This window comes from Ochlerotatus camptorhynchus, unplaced genomic scaffold (assembly GCF_037179485.1).
Source record: "Ochlerotatus camptorhynchus isolate MF236.1 unplaced genomic scaffold, CSIRO-AGI_Acam_v1.1 ptg000459l, whole genome shotgun sequence".
In the NCBI taxonomy this organism is placed as follows: Eukaryota; Metazoa; Arthropoda; class Insecta; order Diptera; family Culicidae; genus Ochlerotatus; species Ochlerotatus camptorhynchus.
This window is the reverse complement of record NW_027040945.1, coordinates 364,248-382,887: the sequence shown is the minus strand read 5'-3', so window position 1 is coordinate 382,887 and position 18,640 is coordinate 364,248. Positions and strand designations below refer to the sequence as shown.

The 18,640-nt window shown below is 42.0% G+C and overlaps 2 protein-coding genes across 2 annotated transcripts; both read right to left on the bottom strand.

Moving 5' to 3' along the window:
- Nucleotides 1–324: 324 nt before the first annotated feature.
- Nucleotides 325–1,881, bottom strand: LOC135712155 (uncharacterized). The gene has a single exon (XM_065235121.1). The coding sequence runs from the start codon at nucleotides 1,879–1,881 to the stop codon at nucleotides 325–327; it is 1,557 nt and encodes a 518-aa protein (XP_065091193.1).
- A 67-nt stretch (nucleotides 1,882–1,948) lies between these two features.
- Nucleotides 1,949–5,620, bottom strand: LOC135712154 (uncharacterized). Its single transcript, XM_065235120.1, has one exon. It carries the CDS (start codon nucleotides 5,618–5,620, stop codon nucleotides 1,949–1,951), a length of 3,672 nt encoding a protein of 1,223 aa, XP_065091192.1.
- Nucleotides 5,621–18,640: the final 13,020 nt, after the last annotated feature.

The window sequence follows — 18,640 nt, the reverse complement described above, 5'->3', positions numbered from 1 at the left end:
AACACTATTTACAAATTCAAAAATAATTTCTCTCCTGCTCTCGGAATTACAGCTCAACGAATCGTTTCGCTTCGGCTTGGACAGCGAAATTTGGACGACGTGAGTGGTCGGTAACGTTCAGCTTGTTGTGGCTACCGGGGTTACTGAACTCGACGCAGAGAGAGTTGGTGATAAGCAATGTCCATTGCTCTTCGTTGGTGTCATCGACTAGGGATAGAAAAGACCAGGTAGACTTGACAAGATACATAGAGGGTATTGGAACCGCAATTACCTGCTGGTTTCCCACGAAGGCCTCGAGCAAATTTCGGTGTGCTCTACCAGGTCTCACTCGCAGGATTTTGGAACTCGGTTCTCCGGAATCGGCAACAGCGCTATCTTGGCGGCTGGTCTGACGACGGCTTCGGATCTTGCAGTCCTCAGGGTGACGACACGTACCACTCCGTTTTTGCCCGGATGCACCTTGATGATCTTCCCGAGCGGCCATTGGATCGGTGGTAGGTTGTCGTCCTTAATCACCACGACTCGTCCAGGTTCAATGGTGACTGCTGACTTGCACTTCGTGGATCGTGACTGGAGCTGTTGCAGGTACTCTGGGTACCATCTGGACCAAATTCTCTGGAACCGCTTCTGTGTGAGCTCCCAGTGCGTTAGACGATTGTCCGGAACGTCGCACAGATTATGTTCAGGGACGGCTTGGAGGCTGGTTCCGATTAAGAAGTGTCCGGGGGTCAGAACTTCCATGTCTGATGGATCAGTTGGGATCGGAACTAGTGGTCTGGAGTTCAAACACATCTCAATTTGCATGAGAAGAGTGCACATGTCCTCGTAGCTGACGTTGACTGTGCCGATTTCACGCAACAAGTGGTTCTTGGCTGATTTGACGGCTGCCTCCCACAGACCGCCAAAGTGGGGAGCACGGGGCGGGATGAAACGCCAAACGATCTCATTTTCAGCGCACCAGTCGAGGATTTGCTTCCGATCAGCTTCATTGGTCTTCATCATCTCGTAGATTCTATGCAGCTTGTTAGCTGCACCCTTGAAAGCGGTGCCGTTGTCGCTGTGGATTTCGGTCATCCTTCCACGGCGAGCGACGAAACGGCGGAGAGCGGCGAGGAAAGCCGGCGTAGACAGATCGGATACAAGCTCGATGTGAACGGCACGAGTGGCGAAGCACACAAATATGGCGATATATGCCTTCGTTGGCGCCCGAGTGCGGATCGGCGACTTGATGTACACGGGGCCGCAGTAGTCGATCCCGCATACGGCGAATGGTCTTGTCGGAGTGACTCTTGATGTGGGCAAATCGGCGATGCTCTGCTGTACCAAGACGGGTCTGCTGCGGAAGCACGTATGGCACTGGTGATACGTACGGCGAACAAGGTTTCGACCGCCGATGATCCAGAACTTCTGGCGAATCGTGGCGAGCATCAGCTGGGGACCAGCGGGCAGCAGAGTCTTGTGGTAGTGATCGGCCAACAAATCGGATAGCAGGTGCTTTGATGAGAGGACGATCGGGTGTTTAGCATCTTCGGAAACGGCGGCGTTGCCGAGTCTTCCACCAACTCGGATCACACCTTCCTTGGTTATTCTTGGGTTGAGCCATTTCAATGGCGACGACGTTGGTACTCGTTCCCCGGCAAGGAGGTTGGATATCTCCTCGGAGAACGATTCTCGCTGAGCCAGGCGACACAAAGCAAGATCTGCTTCTCGTAGTTCGGCAGTGGTTATAGTTTCGAATGATTCGATGGTGGTCTTCGTCGAGGATGCCTGCAAGGCACGGAAGTATCGCAACCAGTATGCGATAGAACGGCGGAGTTTGCTGAAGCTGGAATATCGGTTGAACAGTTGATCGGAAAATCTTGCATCAACAGTAGCTATCATGGCTACTCGGGTTCTCGCTTCGGACATCCAAAGCGGATCAAGGACGGGCAGATTGCTTACGGGCCAGTCAGATGGACATGGATAACCACTCCGGACCACTCCACCAGAGCAAGTGGTCTTTGATGTCAACTGGATTAACGCCACGGGAGAGAGGATCAGCTGGGTTGGATACTCCGGAAACGTGTTTCCAGTGACAGGATTCAGTGGTTTCCTGGATCTTGGCTACCCGATTTCCGACGAACGTTTTCCATCTGGATGGCGATGACTCCAACCAATGCAGGACAGTGGACGAATCAGTCCAGAAGAAAACTTCAGCGGGCCTTTGTATGGAATGTACGACCTTCTCGTATAGATTCGACGACAACACTGCTGCGCACAACTCCAAACGTGCGATAGTGTGCGATTTGGCCAACGGAGTCACCTTGGACTTGGACGTCAACAGCTGGACTCTAACGGCTCCGGCAGACTCTGACCGTACGTAGCAGCACGATCCATACGCCTTCAACGATGCATCGGAGAAGAAGTGGAACTGGTATGATGTTGTGTTGGCCAACGATACACAGCAAGGAATCCGGAGTGTGGCGATTGTATCGAGCGTTCCATGGAATTCCTTCCACTCGGACTGGAGATGTGGAGGAAGAGGACGATCCCACTCATAAGAATCTCCTGTTTCGGTTTTCAGCGCCCATAAGCGCTGCATAAACAGCTTAGCGATGACTATTATTGGTCCCACCAGGCCAAGTGGGTCGAAAATCTGCGCAACGTAGGACATAACTTTCCGTTTAGTCAAAACGGGTGCTGGTAATGGCAACTGAACCTTGAAGCTCATCATGTCGGATCTCGGTTCCCAGATGATTCCGAGAGTGGAAACGGATTGGTCGTCTTGCAGGTCATGGTACGGCGCGAATGCTAGATCTTCTTCAGGAATATCGGCTAGAACTTCAGGCGAGTTTGAAGCCCACTTCTTCAGCGGAAAACCAGCCGCTGAAAGCATGGCGGACATTTCTTGGCGTAGGTGGATAGCGGATTCAACATCATCGGCACCAGACAGGAAATCATCCACATAGAAATCCTTCTGGGCTACCGCGGCTGCGGCTGGATACATCTCGGCTGCGTCTTGCGTGATCTGCAGAATGGTGCGAGTTGCCAGGAACGGAGAAGATGCAAAACCATACGTTACGGTTTGCAGTTCGTACGTAGCGATTGGTAGGTCTGGACTGGGACGCCAGAGGATGAGTTGGTATCGGAGGAACAGATGATGCAGCAGGATTTGCCGATACATTTTCTCCACATCGGCTACGAATGCGATTTGGTGGATGCGGAATCTGATGTGGATCGACAGTAGGTCTTCCTGAACGACGGGTCCAACCAGTTGCAGGTCGTTCACGGAGAATCCAGATGACGTCTTGCACGACGCGTCGAACACGACTCGAACTTTCGTGGTGGTGCTGGATTCTTTGAATACCGGATGGTGTGGAAGGTAGCAGTGTGGCTGGCTTTCGTCTACTGGATCTAGGAGTTTCACCATGTGATTCAGGCGTTCGTATTCTTCCATGAAGCGACAGTAGGCCTCTTTGGTGGTTGGATCTCGCTCAAGTCGTTTTTCGAGGTTCAGGAAACGGCGCTCGGCGATAGAACGTGATTCACCGATAGTGACGAGCGGATCGCGGGTGAGTGGCAAGGAAACGATATAACGACCCGACGAATCGCGAGTGGTGGTAGTGGCATACAGTTCTTCACAGAGATTTTCTTCTGCCGTAAACTTGGAACAGGTTTCAACGGCTTCTAACTCCCAGAACTTCTGGAGGGCTTGTTCCAGATTACGGTCCACAGTGGTGAGGTGACAAACACGGGGAACTTCAGGTGATTGGATGGATACCTTACCGGAAACAGTCCATCCGAAAGAGGTCTCGACGAATACAGGCTGCCCTTCGCCGAAAGAAATCTTACCGCCAGTGTGGAGTTCGTGGTACACTTCTCCACCGACAATCAGGTCAATGCCGGCTGGAATGTGGAAGCTTGGATCAGCTAGCGGGACATCAGGAAACTTCCACGAGGAAATATCAATCGGCATGGTTGGCAGGCAGACTGTGGGTTTCTTGAGGATGAGAAACTCGAGCGTAGTACTGTACGAAAGTAGCTTGGATCTAATTGTAGCAGTCAACTTGCGCTTGATCTGCTTCGACGTTTCACCGATTCCAGACACGGCGATGTCTACTTTCGTACGACGGAGGTTGAGTGTGTTCGCAAGCTTCTTCGTGATGAAGCTGCTCATCGATCCTGAATCTAGGAGTGCACGAGCGGAATGCTCCTTCCCATTCTGGTCCACAACTAGGAGGTTAACCGTTTCCAACAGGACAGTGGATTGGTACGACTGTACCGACAAGCTCACTTGGGGGTTCTGATTCACTGATCCGGGGTTTTCGACGGCAGTCGACGTGGATGGATTCGGTTGTTGGGATGGCTGACCAGATATAGCTACTGGAGTGGATTGTATCTTCGTGGTTGAAGTTTCGTGCAGCAGGGTATGGTGTTTCTGGTGACAGGTTCGGCAATCGTACTTGGATGTACAATTCCTACTTTGGTGTCCAGAGCGGAAGCAATTCCAGCATAGGCGCTTCTGGGATATCAGCTCTCGTCGCTGGCGAACGGACATCTTGGAAAATGCTGGACATTGGAATAGGAAGTGGTTCTCTGGACAGGCGATACAGTACGGAGCGGAGTTCTTGGATTCGGTCGTGGCGGAATTGGATACCATCTTAAATGGCTTCTTCTGGATTGGATTGGAACCGGCCACCTTGGCTTGGCCGGGTTGATTGGAACGATGCTGCAGATCGGTGACGACGGACTTCAACATTCGAACCCTTTGGTACAGGAAATCAACTAACTGGTCGTAGGTGACATCATCACTGCTACTGGTCTTCTCCTCCCAGGCTCGGAGGGTCGTAGGATCCAGTTTGTAGCATAGCAGGTTGATCAACGGGGTGTCCCAGTGGACTACAGGTTCGTTCAGCTTCGCTAAGGCCTTGACATGCCGTTGGTAGTCATCAATCAGGTCGTGCAGCTCTTGGGGTGACTCTTTCTTCAGCGGCGAGAGGTCATACAGGGCTCGGAACAGTTGCCGCTTCAGATACCGCTTATTATCGTAGCGTTTCAGTAGAGCGTCCCAAGTTAACGCATAATTATCCGCAACTATGTCGATCGACTCGAATGGCTTGTGAGCTTCTCCTTCCAGGGACTGCAGAAGGTACTGCAGCTTCGCGACAGTCGGAATGTCCGCGTTGGAATGGACCATGGAGGTGAACGTATCCCGGAAGGAAAGCCATCTGGAAAAGTCTCCATCGAATTTAGGGAGATCGACCTTGGGCAACCGTAGGTGGAAACTGGATGAAACTGGGTGATGATTGGCCGTCACTGAAGTATTCAACACTGTCTGGTTGGGATCTGTCGAACGCTTCATCAGCAGAAATCCTTTAGCCGTGCAAAATCTCGCTTCGAACGCTGCTCGCTCTTGCAGATGCTCCTCAAACTTCTCAGCGTCATCGTACTTCTCAATCTCCGCTTGCAGCTCCTGGAACTCACTGTAGACACGGTCCAACGCCTCAAGACGGATCGGAATCTGGTACACATCGTTCTCGTTGTCATACTTCTTGATGAACGCCTCAACGGAATCACGAACGACGAGTAGTGCCTTCCGCTTCATCAGGCATTCGGCCAACTTCTTCTCTGGTCTGGACATCCTGATTCACTGCAAAATCCCCACTTCACTACCACCACAGTTCGGAAAACGCGGAAACGAAATCGGAAAATCGGTACGTAAATCGGTTAACGGACTCCTTCCCGGCGCGTCGTACCGTTTTCTACACGACGCGAGATCGGAAAAATGACACAAATCGTACGTGTTAATCCTTCCCGTCGCGGTGTGCCACTTTCTACACGGACGAAATACCCGAGGATGGTACGCAAATCGAACGTAAAAACTCCTTCCCGACACGGGCGTACCACCCACGCGACTCAACTTGCCACCCACCACCACCAAATACACACATGCAAAATGAAAAATCAAATCAAATTGCGGTTCTAGGATTTCCAATCCATTTAATTTTCCGTTAAATCTCTTCAGTCGAGCACACCGTTGCTTCGCCAAAGCAAACGGGTCAAAAAAAACTGCCTACTGTGTGGAGGCCTTTATTCGATTTGCACTATTCAAATGGCATCAAATAGCTTGGCTTTGGTCAGCCGTACAAAGCTATTGACCTCAACTACAGGTCGAACAATTGCCAGCGCATGGAAGAAACGAAATGGTGTACTCACCGCACCTGCCCTTCTGGTCGGGGGAACCTTCGATCCGGCTCGAAGGACCAAATGATGGGGCTTACCCGTTCCTTTTCGAAGGATTTTCCACCGTCGTAAAATATCGACGGCCCAGAAGATTCTGTTGCGATGATTCACTGATTCTTCCACCTTGCTCGGACACTTTGTCACACAAATTGCTCCTGATGCACTTTTGCACTATGCACACAACGCGCGATTCGGAGATTGCTTTATGCTGCTTGACCACTTAAACTAATAGTCGTCACAGGAACACTTTCGGATCACTCAAGGAAAATGTTAATCAATTGCACTACTGGACTGGGTTTACTTTTCTCTTTATTCTACGACCGGACTACAGCAAAAAACGGGATGTATCGCTTCCGACGGTATATTTTGTACTATCCTATATTTACAATTTGTTTTATCTCCTATCTATGTACAAATGGCAAAATGACCACTACAAGTGGACGCTATTGTGTGGTGCGCATGCGCGCAGCATCCTACTCATTTCTCTCTTCATCTCTGGCTTAGGATTAGGGTTACTGATACATGATTTTAGAGCACTTTCAATTTATAGGATTAAGTTTTAACTATAAGTTTAGCTGTAGGATTTAGTCAGTTCATTTAGGTTAAGTAGATTTCAGTTCATTTAGGATTAATTTAGTTTAAGTTTAGTTCAACATCCATCAGTTTGTTTTATCTTTCCTTCTTCCGTTGTCCGCGAAATAAATCGGAATGTGGTGTGTGCAAAGCGTTTTGTGCTCATAATATTACAATGCTTCTCCCCGAGCGTATCGCTCAAACAACACCATGATGACGTCATGCTAGTTTGGCTACACTAACTGACAGTTCGTTTGACTACATTATACACTCAAAAATATTAGTAAACAACGAAAGATTAAAATTGAATCATTTTATCCTTAAATAATATTTATACATTGATAAGATTAATATTCAACTTCAAAATTATACTAATTTAGAATAACGTCTCACAATTCGTTCAGTGTATACCTGCGTTGCGTTTGACCTAAGAGGAAGAGGTGACAATTGGCTTCTTCCTCTTTTATTTCTATCTCTATCTCTATCTTTATCTGTCTCTATCTCTATCTTACGCACATGAAATCGGCCAATCAGGAGCTGGTTCACGTTTGAAAGAAAAGTGGTTCATTTTCGCCCCCGTATTGTCACCTCTTCTCTTAGCGTTTGACAGGCATCTGTTTTTGAAAAAAAAAAACAAAATCTGTTGCGAAGTTTATCAGTGCGCGAAAAAAGGAACAAAATTTAGGGATTCTTTCGAAAGCAAGTCTGTAAAATTGTTTGCAAATGAACGCTGGTCGAGGTTAATAGCAAATAATCAAGTAGATCTCTATCCGACATCTAGCGAACTTAATCATGGACAAGGGCGAAGCATAGGAAGGCTTCAAACGAAACCTGGCACCATTGCCATCTCATCCCTACAGGTAAAAATCGTTGTTCCAGGACGGATCGAGTGTAGTCACATGGACATTCTGATGACTATCCAATATATGGGTTCGACCCAAGTGCAACCCGCTAAAAACAACAATGATCCGACTGGGTTCCGACGTCCACCTCTGCCAAGAAAATGTACGCGATGGCCTAGGATCGGAAGGCAGCTGACTGAGATCCGGTAGGAGAATGCCAAATCCTTTCAGGTATGTTACTGGGGTGTTCTTTTTGTACGAAAATTATATTCTTGAATTAATTTCAGCACAAGGAAGCTGCCCCATCCATGCTGTCGTTAGTTCCTGATGATTTCGATGATTTACAAAGTGTGGAAGTGAAAAAGAAAACGCCAGCATTCTCCAAGGAGGGTTTCGTTGCAGCGCTGCACTTCACTGAAATATATACAAATTACGAGCGTAAACAAGGCAGGCTACAGCAAAGTTTGAAGTTTTTTTTACTCATTAATGAGTATAAAAATACACATTTTTTGACTGGTACTACATTCTTAAAATGTGTATTTTTTTTACACATGCAGCTGCATATCTATATAAAAAATGTGTATTTTTTTACACATTAATGTGTTTACGCGTAAACACATAAATGAGTAAAAAAATACACATTTTTTATATTTATATGCAGCTGTCAAAAAATGTGTAAATTTGAAGATATTAAAATGTGTGAAAAAATACACATTTTAAGAATGAAGTACTGTATTTGTGTATTTTTATACCCTTAACTTCAAACTTTGCTGCATCCTGCTTTGTTGACGCACGCCATTTGCAGCCATAGCTAAGCGTACATTTTTTAGTGAACAGCAGGGAAATGGAGGAACTACCTCGGGAACTACGGTCCAAACTGGACAGTGCAACCACAAACGAAGTGACAGACGGAGCGGCTCGAAAACTTTGGTGACTAACCTGCTATTTCAATTTTTCAGTGTACCACATGGCAACACCACTACTACTAGATTGTACCACATGGCAACACTACTACTGGATTGTACTAGCATTTTCACCAAATGTATTAGAATGTTTTGGTTCTATCTCTTTCACTCTACTCAAAACTGAAATGCATAAAAAAAAATGACAAAATGAGACACTTTTTGCACACTGTCAAAGAATCATTGTACACAAAATCAACTTTGTTCAAATCAAAACAAAAAAACTAACCCATCTGGTGGATGATGGCACAAGTTTCCAAGAAAATTCTATTACAGTGAACCACATTATTTTAATGGATTTCTTCGCCAGTTAGTCGTCTGTCACTTCGTTTGTGGTATAACTGTTCAAAATGACTCACAAACGACTGTAATTTATTATCACAGAGTATAAACGTGTCTTTAGATATTTCGTTCTGAACCAGCAAAGCAATTGAAGAGCCCAAAAGATAATAGTGATCATAGTATTCTGGCGGTAAAAATCGTTTAAGACATACGGGACTGTAGTGGAGCAGCCGTTGTAACCACTCATTTGCCTTCCAAGAATTTCTATCTGTAATTTTCCTAGCATTTCGTGATGACTCGGCGAAGGGACCCATCGATATAAGCATGTCCTTAATATAGCTGGCACAACTAGGTGTTTCAAACCAAAGTCGACAGAGCTGACGGCAAACACCAAGAAGAATTCCATGCATATAATCTACGGGACAATTTCGTACGACGTCAAAATCAGGTATTCTTATCAAAGGTGAAATGCCCTTTACTCCATGGACAGACTCACCCCTAGAGCTGCTCACAGCCATAGCCTTCAATGTATCTAACATATTTCGTTTTGGGACATTTTGCTCCTAACTATGTCTCCGGGATGAAGACAATAACTGCAACCATCATAACCGTTGAACTGCTTGAAGTTCTGAACCTTGCACCTTGCTTTTGTGTCTACACAACACGCAATCGTTTGGACAGAATCTATTTTCAATGAACCTAGATCCAAACCATTTTTATGAACTTCTTCCAACATGCTGCTCAAAGGCTTTAGGAATACATCGAGGTTAGGTTCACCGCTTTGTAACCAAATACCAACTGTTAGGACATTTTTCCTTAAGAAACGGAGATGTGGTGGCAAATCATTGAAGCAGACGATTAATGGCCATAATGATTTCTTCACATTTGAATTGAAGATTTTTACACCGTCTGTATTAAGAGTAAGGGTTACGGAATTAGTCAAGTTCCTTGACTGTGCCACACCAGCATTCAGGATATCAGTAACATGAGTTGAAGACCTTGTTTCGCATTGAAATTCTATGATAGCATTCCAGTTTCGTACGACCACAAACGAAGAAATCGACTAACTGGCGAAGAAATCCATTAAAATAATGTGGTTCACTGTAATAGAATTTTCTTGGAAACTTGTGCCATCATCCACCAGATGGGTTAGTTTTTTTGTTTTGATTTGAACAAAGTTGATTTTGTGTACAATGATTCTTTGACAGTGTGCAAAAAGTGTATCATTTTGTCATTTTTTTATGCATTTCAGTTTTGAGTAGAGTGAAAGAGATAGAACCAAAACATTCTAATACATTTGGTGAAAATGCTAGTACAATCCAGTAGTAGTGTTGCCATGTGGTACAATCTAGTAGTAGTGGTGTTGCCATGTGGTACACTGAAAAATTGAAATAGCAGGTGAGTCACCAAAGTTTTCGAGCCGCTCTGTCTGTCACTTCGTTTGTGGTACGACTATGTCCCGGAGATTGGATATAAAATCAAATGTTATGAAAAACTGCGTATTAACGCCTTTACAGTTCATGCAACTTTGCTTAATCTCTCCAATATAGTATTCACATCGCTCACAGACATAATGTCTCGTAAAAGAACTTTGAGAAAAAATCTGCTAAAGGCCAGATACGTCTCAGGAACCGCCTTGTATCCTACTATCAAATTTATCATTTCGAGAATGTCACAAAGAGCAGCGTTACTCAGATTATGGCGAAGAAACAAGTTCATTATTATAAACATTATTTCCATTTTAGATACTCTCAAATTTGGGAGAAGTGGTTCTGAAGCTGATGTAGAATCCTGAAAAAATAAAAAGCAGTAGTGATGTATATTATGAGTTATTGAAAGTGCAGCTGAGTCAAAATTCCTGAAGTGGACCACTGATTTTTCACAAATCATTGGATTCCGTTCAAAATACGTCTATATATTGCTCTTACCACGACAAACAATAACCCAAAATATTTCGGCAAAATGCGCATTTAAACAAAAGTTATAAACAATTAAGTTTTTTGAACCCTTTTTCGAAAAAAAATCTTATCTCTAGATCGGGCCAATGAATTTATCTCCAGTTTTGATATAATCACAAGAAGACATGTTTCTTCCAAAATCACTAAAATTTATTCATCAAAAATGTAATTTGTTTATAATAATTACATTTTTTTATAAACAAATGCAATTTTTTTGGTGTTCCCCGCACGATACAAGATTGATTTTTTTTAGAATTGTTCCTTGACTTTTTTCCCATACAGAACCGTTTCAACATTTTTGTCACCAGTATTGGGAACCGAGTTATAGCAATTTTTGTAACGCGCCGCACCAAGCGCACGGCGCCGCGTCGCGCCGCTCGCGCGTTCACGCATCGGGAAAGACACGGGAAAGACGAAGCGAGGAAACGAGTTCGGACCAAGAGCGCGTAGCGACTCGCTTCGCGCGCGAGCGGCGCGTCGCGGTGCCGCGCGCTTGGTGCGGCGCGTTACAAAAATTGCTATAACTCGGCTCCCAATACTGGTGACAAAAATGTTGAAACGGTTCTGTATGGGAAAAAAGTCAGGGAACAATTCTAAAAAAAAGCAATCTTGTATCGCGCGGGGAACACCAAAAAAATTGCATTTGTTTATAAAAAATTGTAATTATTATATACAAATTACATTTTTGATGAATAAATTTTAGTGATTTTGGAAGAAACATGTCTTCTTGTGATTATATCAAAACTGGAGATAAATTCATTGGCCCGATCTAGAGATAAGATTTTTTTTCGAAAAAGAGTCCAAAAAACTTAATTGTTTATAACTTTTGTTTAAATGCGAATTTTGCCGAAATATTTTGGGTTATTGTTTGTCGTGGTAAGAGCAATATATAGACGTATTTTGAATGGAATCCAATGATTTGTGAAAAATCAGTAGTCCACTTCAGGAATTTTGACTCAGCTATGAGGTCGAAGAAAGCCCGCACTCACGCTTTCTCAGGACTGATTTCAGGAAAATGGCCATATCTCGGTTGATTCTGAGCCGATTTTAGCTCTTGGTGCGTCATTCGCTTTGGAAATAGTTTTATTTTCGCCGTATGCACAAAAAACACAGATTAGCAATGGACAGCCTGAGGAAACTCATCACAAATTTAGCAATTTAGACATGTTCTCCAGAGACCCGGAATATCTCCGGTATCCTGTAACCATGGTCACTTTCATTGTCCCACCATAAAACTTGATTAGTTTTCCAGTCGAATGCTTCTTGAAGATTAAAAATCGGACCATATTTTTTGAAGTTACAACAGTCCAAAGGATAAATTTGTGCTACTGTGTTACCTGACTTATAACGAATATACGTTGTATACGAGTACCTCGTATAAAACGTATATTCTTGATACTCGTACTTATTAGGGGATCTAAACATGTATAATGTCGATTTTGATCTCCCTCTCCGTCACAAATTCAAATTCCTATATACGTATTATCACAAACTCCACATCCCTTGAATAATGGACGGCATGTTGTAATCAACCTTTGAAACTTTTGATAAATGATATTCTCTATACGTATATTAATCCCTAAAAAATTAGACTACGCTAGCATTCTCTTGCATACTTCAATAAAGGGTACAAATATGTTGTTTACCATATTACAATCAGTCGATTCTGACAGTAGCTCTGTAGATTCAGAGGTTGACTCTACGTTCACACCATTTTCATCGACAGCAGGCTCAGAAGTAAGGAGTTCTTCGTCATAATAGCAGCGTAATTCTTCGTGGGTATCATTTTCATAAATACGCCCATCGTTTAAAAATTTTTCTCTATGCTGAGATTCTACATTCATATTATTGTCTTCCATGGAATCATCATCTATATCTTGATCCGAAATATCCATGCCGTCATCCTACAAAGGAACATCAAAATAACATAAAAACAACAGTAGATTGCAACTTAGTAGGGAGTCTTTACTTGCATGTAAGGCCATAGAGTAACCCTAATAAAAATGTTATGGTTAATTTGCTTAATGACGTGTTCGGAGTATCATCCAAACCATTTGTGGAATAGTTCAATCATTTGGGTTATTGTTCGTTTATGGTATTTTTATTAGGGAAACTTGGTTCAGATCTTGCAGATGTACAAATCATAATAAATTATAGGTACTTACGTCCTGAACACGCTCTTGGAAAATTGTTGGCTTATCCGAAAATGGGATCTGCTTTAGATCTCTTGACAAATGTTCCTTACTTGCACAAGGATGAGGTTGGAGTTGGGTAGCTTGCTTAATCTGTTTCTGTAATATGCAATATTCTATTAATGTTAAATATATTTTATCGAATAGTTTACCTTTCGCATAATACGCTTGGAGCTGATTTTTTTGTTGGCATAATAAATATAGCTCATACGAGGGTTCCTCATAGTTGAAACTCAATAATTGTTTACGATTTTAGACGCACCAAACAAAATATTCAACATGAAAACAGATACCGATCACATTCGTTGACGTTGTTTGCATTATGAAAGACTTGTCAAATCGTTTCATGACTGGTTAGCAATCTCACTAACACTGATAGAAGTCACTGTACGTATGTGGCTGATGTATCGTACTACCCATTATGGACGCTAACACAAGTAGTGAAACAAAAGTGTGTTTGTGTACTTTGATGGAGCTAAATGCTTTTTCCATACTAACAGTATTGCCAGTTTTACGGATCAATCCGAAGATTTACGAATCTACGTCTTAATGATAACAAATGATAAAGTAACGATAACCCGAATGGTAAAGTTATTTCACAGATGTTTTGAATGATATCCCGAACACGACATTAATATTTTAACACATTTATCTACGGATAATGACAACACTGTAAAGCCATTGCCAAAGTTCGAAGTCTAAAAACCAGGCCGGTGACAAGGCCTATACTAACACCTATGTTTGACAGTAGGCAGCATGTCCGGGGCCCAAATCGTTTGTTTTGCTGTACTGGGCCCGCTGTCACCGTATACAATGTTGCCTACGAGCCTGCCACCGGGCTGCTAAAAACCGACGCTTAAATTAGTCACTGCGTACATATATATAAAAAATGTCGTCGAAGAGAAGGTACGAGAGAAAAGGTTCCTTGAAGAAAACCGGGGACTCCACCAAGAGCGAAAAAAGTAAGTGAAAAACTTCTAATATAAATATATATATCAGTAATATCAATATTTTTTTCAGGGCCCCGAATTCTAGATGAAAGAAAAGCTGATCAAATGGCCGCTCAAAAATTGAATGGAGCGGATCTTCAAGAAAAGGTATTTGTATAACACATTTCAATTCAATTAGGAAACCTTTTTACTTAATTGAAAAAAACCAATTGAACTTAACTACAAAAGACATGCAATTTTAGTTTATTATTTGTTTGGCAGTTTTACGATAAAACTAAATATGATAGCATTGCAAAAGTCTTCCATAATTGATTGCAATGCCACTGAAAATAGCTTCAAAACAATCGAGTAGCAGCTTCAGAAACCTTCTCGTTCTTGTCACTTTCTGATACTTTTTTCCATTAATACAACTTCACTTGGATTGCGGAGCGTTATCTTTTTGGAACGATGAAGTTAAGGCACCATTATCGGGATATTATTGAATTTTTTCGATCGAATTTCATCGGGGTACATGGTCAGGGCATCTCGTTTGTTCAAATTTAATGATTGTTGGGATCACTCGGCATTGATCAAGGCATTTTATAAAGTAGCGGACCATTGACCCGCAAACAATAACCGAAGGTTCTGCCAAGTAGTATTGTAATAGTTTGCAAACATGCGGAACACTGCCATTCATACTTTTCAGCTGCTCGTTTTCAATTTACGTACCCACGACGAGGCACACTTGTTTACACCGGTCAATTGAGCCGCAGAATACTGTTCTCTTCGACTGGAATTAGTGATACAAAATCTACAAAAATCGTTAAACGGACTCCAAGCCATTAGTAGCCGCAGACACCTGAAGTGAATTTGCTTTCTCAAGGCGTACTCACTGTAGAGAAGGAACAAAGCAAATAGCAATTCGGCAGGAAGCTTGTTATACGCCTTTAGCCATCCCATTTTCCCAAGCGTTAACAGACGACTGGTCCAGACAAAGGACCCACAATCTCATCGTCCATGGTTCGGTTTCAGCCTACTCCGTTGTATTATTTTTTTGTCGACATTATTTTTCATACAGCAAATCAACCGTTACTTATAGAAATCTTGCGTTATTTTGCCTCAGTGCAGTCTCCGAGTTACTCTTATTGGAAGCCCACTACTTAGCGATAATCTTTTTGTTTTGTTTATATTTTGTTCGTTTACGTTTTTTTTCCGGACTGTTAGTGATTGTATTTTTTTCAGTTGCAGGCCATACTTGGAGATCAAGGTGAGCAGGTTTCAGTGACCGGTATCACCTTCGTCACAGTTCCGGCAACACAATCATTATTGGCCCCTTAACAATCACAAGATCCACTCGCTCCGCTTGATCTGTCAACCGTTTCTCAGACAGTAGACGCTTGTGACGAGACAGTTGGCTCATTCTCAGGGAATGGAATAACTGAGAAACTTGTGTTTACTCAGGGAGATGAAGTGGCTAAATCGTTTCATATTACCGAGCTGGGGATAATTGAACAGAACAGCACACAAGATCTGTTCGCCGACGAACAAGACATTCTTGTAAAGGATTTGTTGGTAGCCCAAGGTGAAACTCAAATTCCGGAAGATCATTGTGAGACTCGTGAGATTCGAGGTGCGATTCAAAGATCGGTCGACTATGATATTAACGTTGATGTAGTTGAGCATGAAGATGAAATACCTGATCCACAAATCCTTACTGATGATGCTAGGTCACAAAGTGCCTTGGAAGCCAAGTGTAGACGCTTGGAAGAAGAAAACAAGCGGCTAACGGACCAGTTGAAGAAATGTAAGCGTAAGCTGGCCAAAGCAGAGGAGGAAAAGTTATCGTCGGACGATTACGCCCTACGCCTGGGAAAAGAACTTCAATTGCTGAAGGACAAGGAGAAGATACCTCAGGTTAGGATTACAATCAAACTGAAAATTTTACCCATATGTATTTTTGATTGTGTTTCTTGTCTGTTAATAGGCCTGTTTTACCGAGGAAGACGGGATCGCTGTTACCGTTCAGGATTTGGAGGAGTTGAATGATCGAGTCTCCTCAGATAGCATGTTCGTTGGGCTTCTGGCGACTCGTCTAGTAGGAGCAGAGAAATTGACGCACATGAGTGTCACTGGACAGGCCTCCCACCGGTTCGCTAAAATGAAAAAAAAAAAAAAAACCAGATGGCAGCCCTCTTTATCCAACTCCAGAGAAAATGGATCCAAATATTTTGGAGTTCATCTGCAGTAAGTTCAATATATTTTTTAACTCTTTTAATATTTGTAATCTTGTTCTGTTTTCAAAATGACTGAGTTCACAGCTTGTAGAGTTTGCAGCCCTACGAATGATCAGCAGGGAAATAATTAACGTTCGTATTTTTTTTTTCTATTCTCAGATAAAGTTGCTGAGCGTACAGCACTTCGTATTGGACCACAAAACGCAAAAACGATTAGAAAGCGTTCAGAAACCACCGTAATCAAGAAATTCATCGCTCAGAAGATTGCCAATCTGAAAAAGGCAGCTTTTGTGAGACAAAAACGCGAGGGCCATCAGCTTAAAGAGCTTGATGAGAATGTTCGAGTATAGACGATGTTTTAAAATGTTTTAGTTTTAAAAAGAAACTAATGTGTTATTTTAAGATGAGAAAGATGTTATGAAAGAGGCTATAGGAAGCCAATTTTTGTAAACTTGGACAGAAATTGTTGGTGTCTTTTACATTATTAGAGATTGGTTAGGGGTCAAACGATAGAGCCATGATATTGGCAAAAATTTCAGATTATTAGTGTTAATCATCGAAATTAATGATATTGATATAGGAAAGAAATGCCCACTATGGGAATATTTTTGACGCATTTTGACTTAAATGCATTTTGCTCTAATTTTATTTTAATTTCTCATTAACAATATTTTGTTATGGTGCTTGGTTATCTTATATATCTTTAATTTTCAGTATCTAAACTAATCAATGGTTATATATCCTAACTGCTGGTTACCAAGAAATGTACGTATCTAATTACAAAATCAATGTATTTGCGTATTGAATAAAACATGATGATTTGTTTTAGTAAAATAAAGCTATCTTTATTCTGCCTATAAACGAAAAAAAAAGAAAATGAACTATTTGGGATATGGTTTTACTTACATATATTCATAATATTTTAATATATATGAACAATATGCTAGATCATCTTTTAACAACATACTACTATTAGCATATTGCTCCATATGCAGTTAAGAAAAAATATGATTTTGTAATTTTACCATAATGAACGACATTTAATATAATAATTCGTATCAAAAATAAACTGTATGCGCACTGCATGGATTACCGTTCAATATTTTTTTGTTCCTGAAAATGATGGATATTGTATGGTAATTATACTTAACCGCCCTTTCCCCATATAGTAAAAAGAGGCCTTACGATATTCTTTATCATTACAATTATATGGGGTATGGGTCGTTTATAGTTGAGATAATCTTACCATATGTAATTACGTTATAATTCATATGGTTAAAATATGATAAGAGAGATCATATCGATATAGTTGATAGTTAGGCGGGTGAACCTAGGCCAGCTAGGGTAAGAGGTAATCACGCTTACCACTACACCACCGGTGCCGCTACTAATTGATGGCATTTCTTTTTTTTTATAAAATAGTATCGTATCCGAGCAATCTTTATGATATCATTGACACAAATAAGAAAATTCCGAATTTATTAAAAAAACATGCGTATACCCATTATATTTAAGTTCTAGAAATGATTATTTTTTACACATTTTGCTGCACTCATAAAATAAATCACATAACCAGTGGAAAATATCCATGTGAATTTCACATAACACATAACACATAACATTCATGTTTTTTTTCCTTTTTTTCAATGCTACCGACGTGCCAGGAAGGCAGCTCCTACACCTGGACCCTACCTATCGACCCATCAACTCATGAACCGGGGACCAACGGCTTTACTTCCCATCCGAAGGAAGGCGTGATCAGAGATGTTATGCCTCAGAACATCCCGGCGGCGCCGACTGGGATTGAACCCAGGCCTGCTGGGGTGAGAGGTAATCACGATTACCACTACACCACCGGCACCGTTGTAACATTCATGTGATCCCATAATTGGAAATTGCACCACTAAATCACATGAACGTTATGTGTCCAATGAAATCTATATGATTTCTCATGTAGAATTTCTAATGCTATGTGATATTCAGGTAAAAATCATTGTTTTGTTTTTGGAAAAATACTATGTGCGTTCCTTATAGAAACTAAGTGAAAACTTTTTTCAGTGTTTAAAAACCGTTCTTGAAAAATGTGTAAAAAATACTCGTCTATTGACGTTTGCTGGGTTTACACATTTTATGAGTAGGCCCCTTTTTTCACGAAATGTGTAAAATTTTACACATTAATGTATTTACACTGGTTACCGTGTATGGAATCTACACGCTCGTTTTGTTTTACTCTAAAGTGAGTAACTTCTACTCAGTTTGGTATTTTTATGCGAAATGTCAAAAACTGAGTAACATTTCTTTAGAAAACTGAGTAACATTTACTCTGTTTATCGTAAATTAATGTTTACTCACCTTTGAGTAATCCACAACAAAAATTACTCATCGTTCTTTTGCTAAAGATTTATAAAATTATCCCTTTGCGTCAAACTGTGTGGAATTCTCGTCG

Bases quoted from the DNA above. Each gene is read 5' to 3' on its own strand.
- LOC135712155 (XM_065235121.1), bottom strand. From the start codon at position 1,881: ATGATAGCTACTGTTGATGCAAGATTTTCCGATCAACTGTTCAACCGA.
- LOC135712154 (XM_065235120.1), bottom strand. From the start codon at position 5,620: ATGTCCAGACCAGAGAAGAAGTTGGCCGAATGCCTGATGAAGCGGAAG.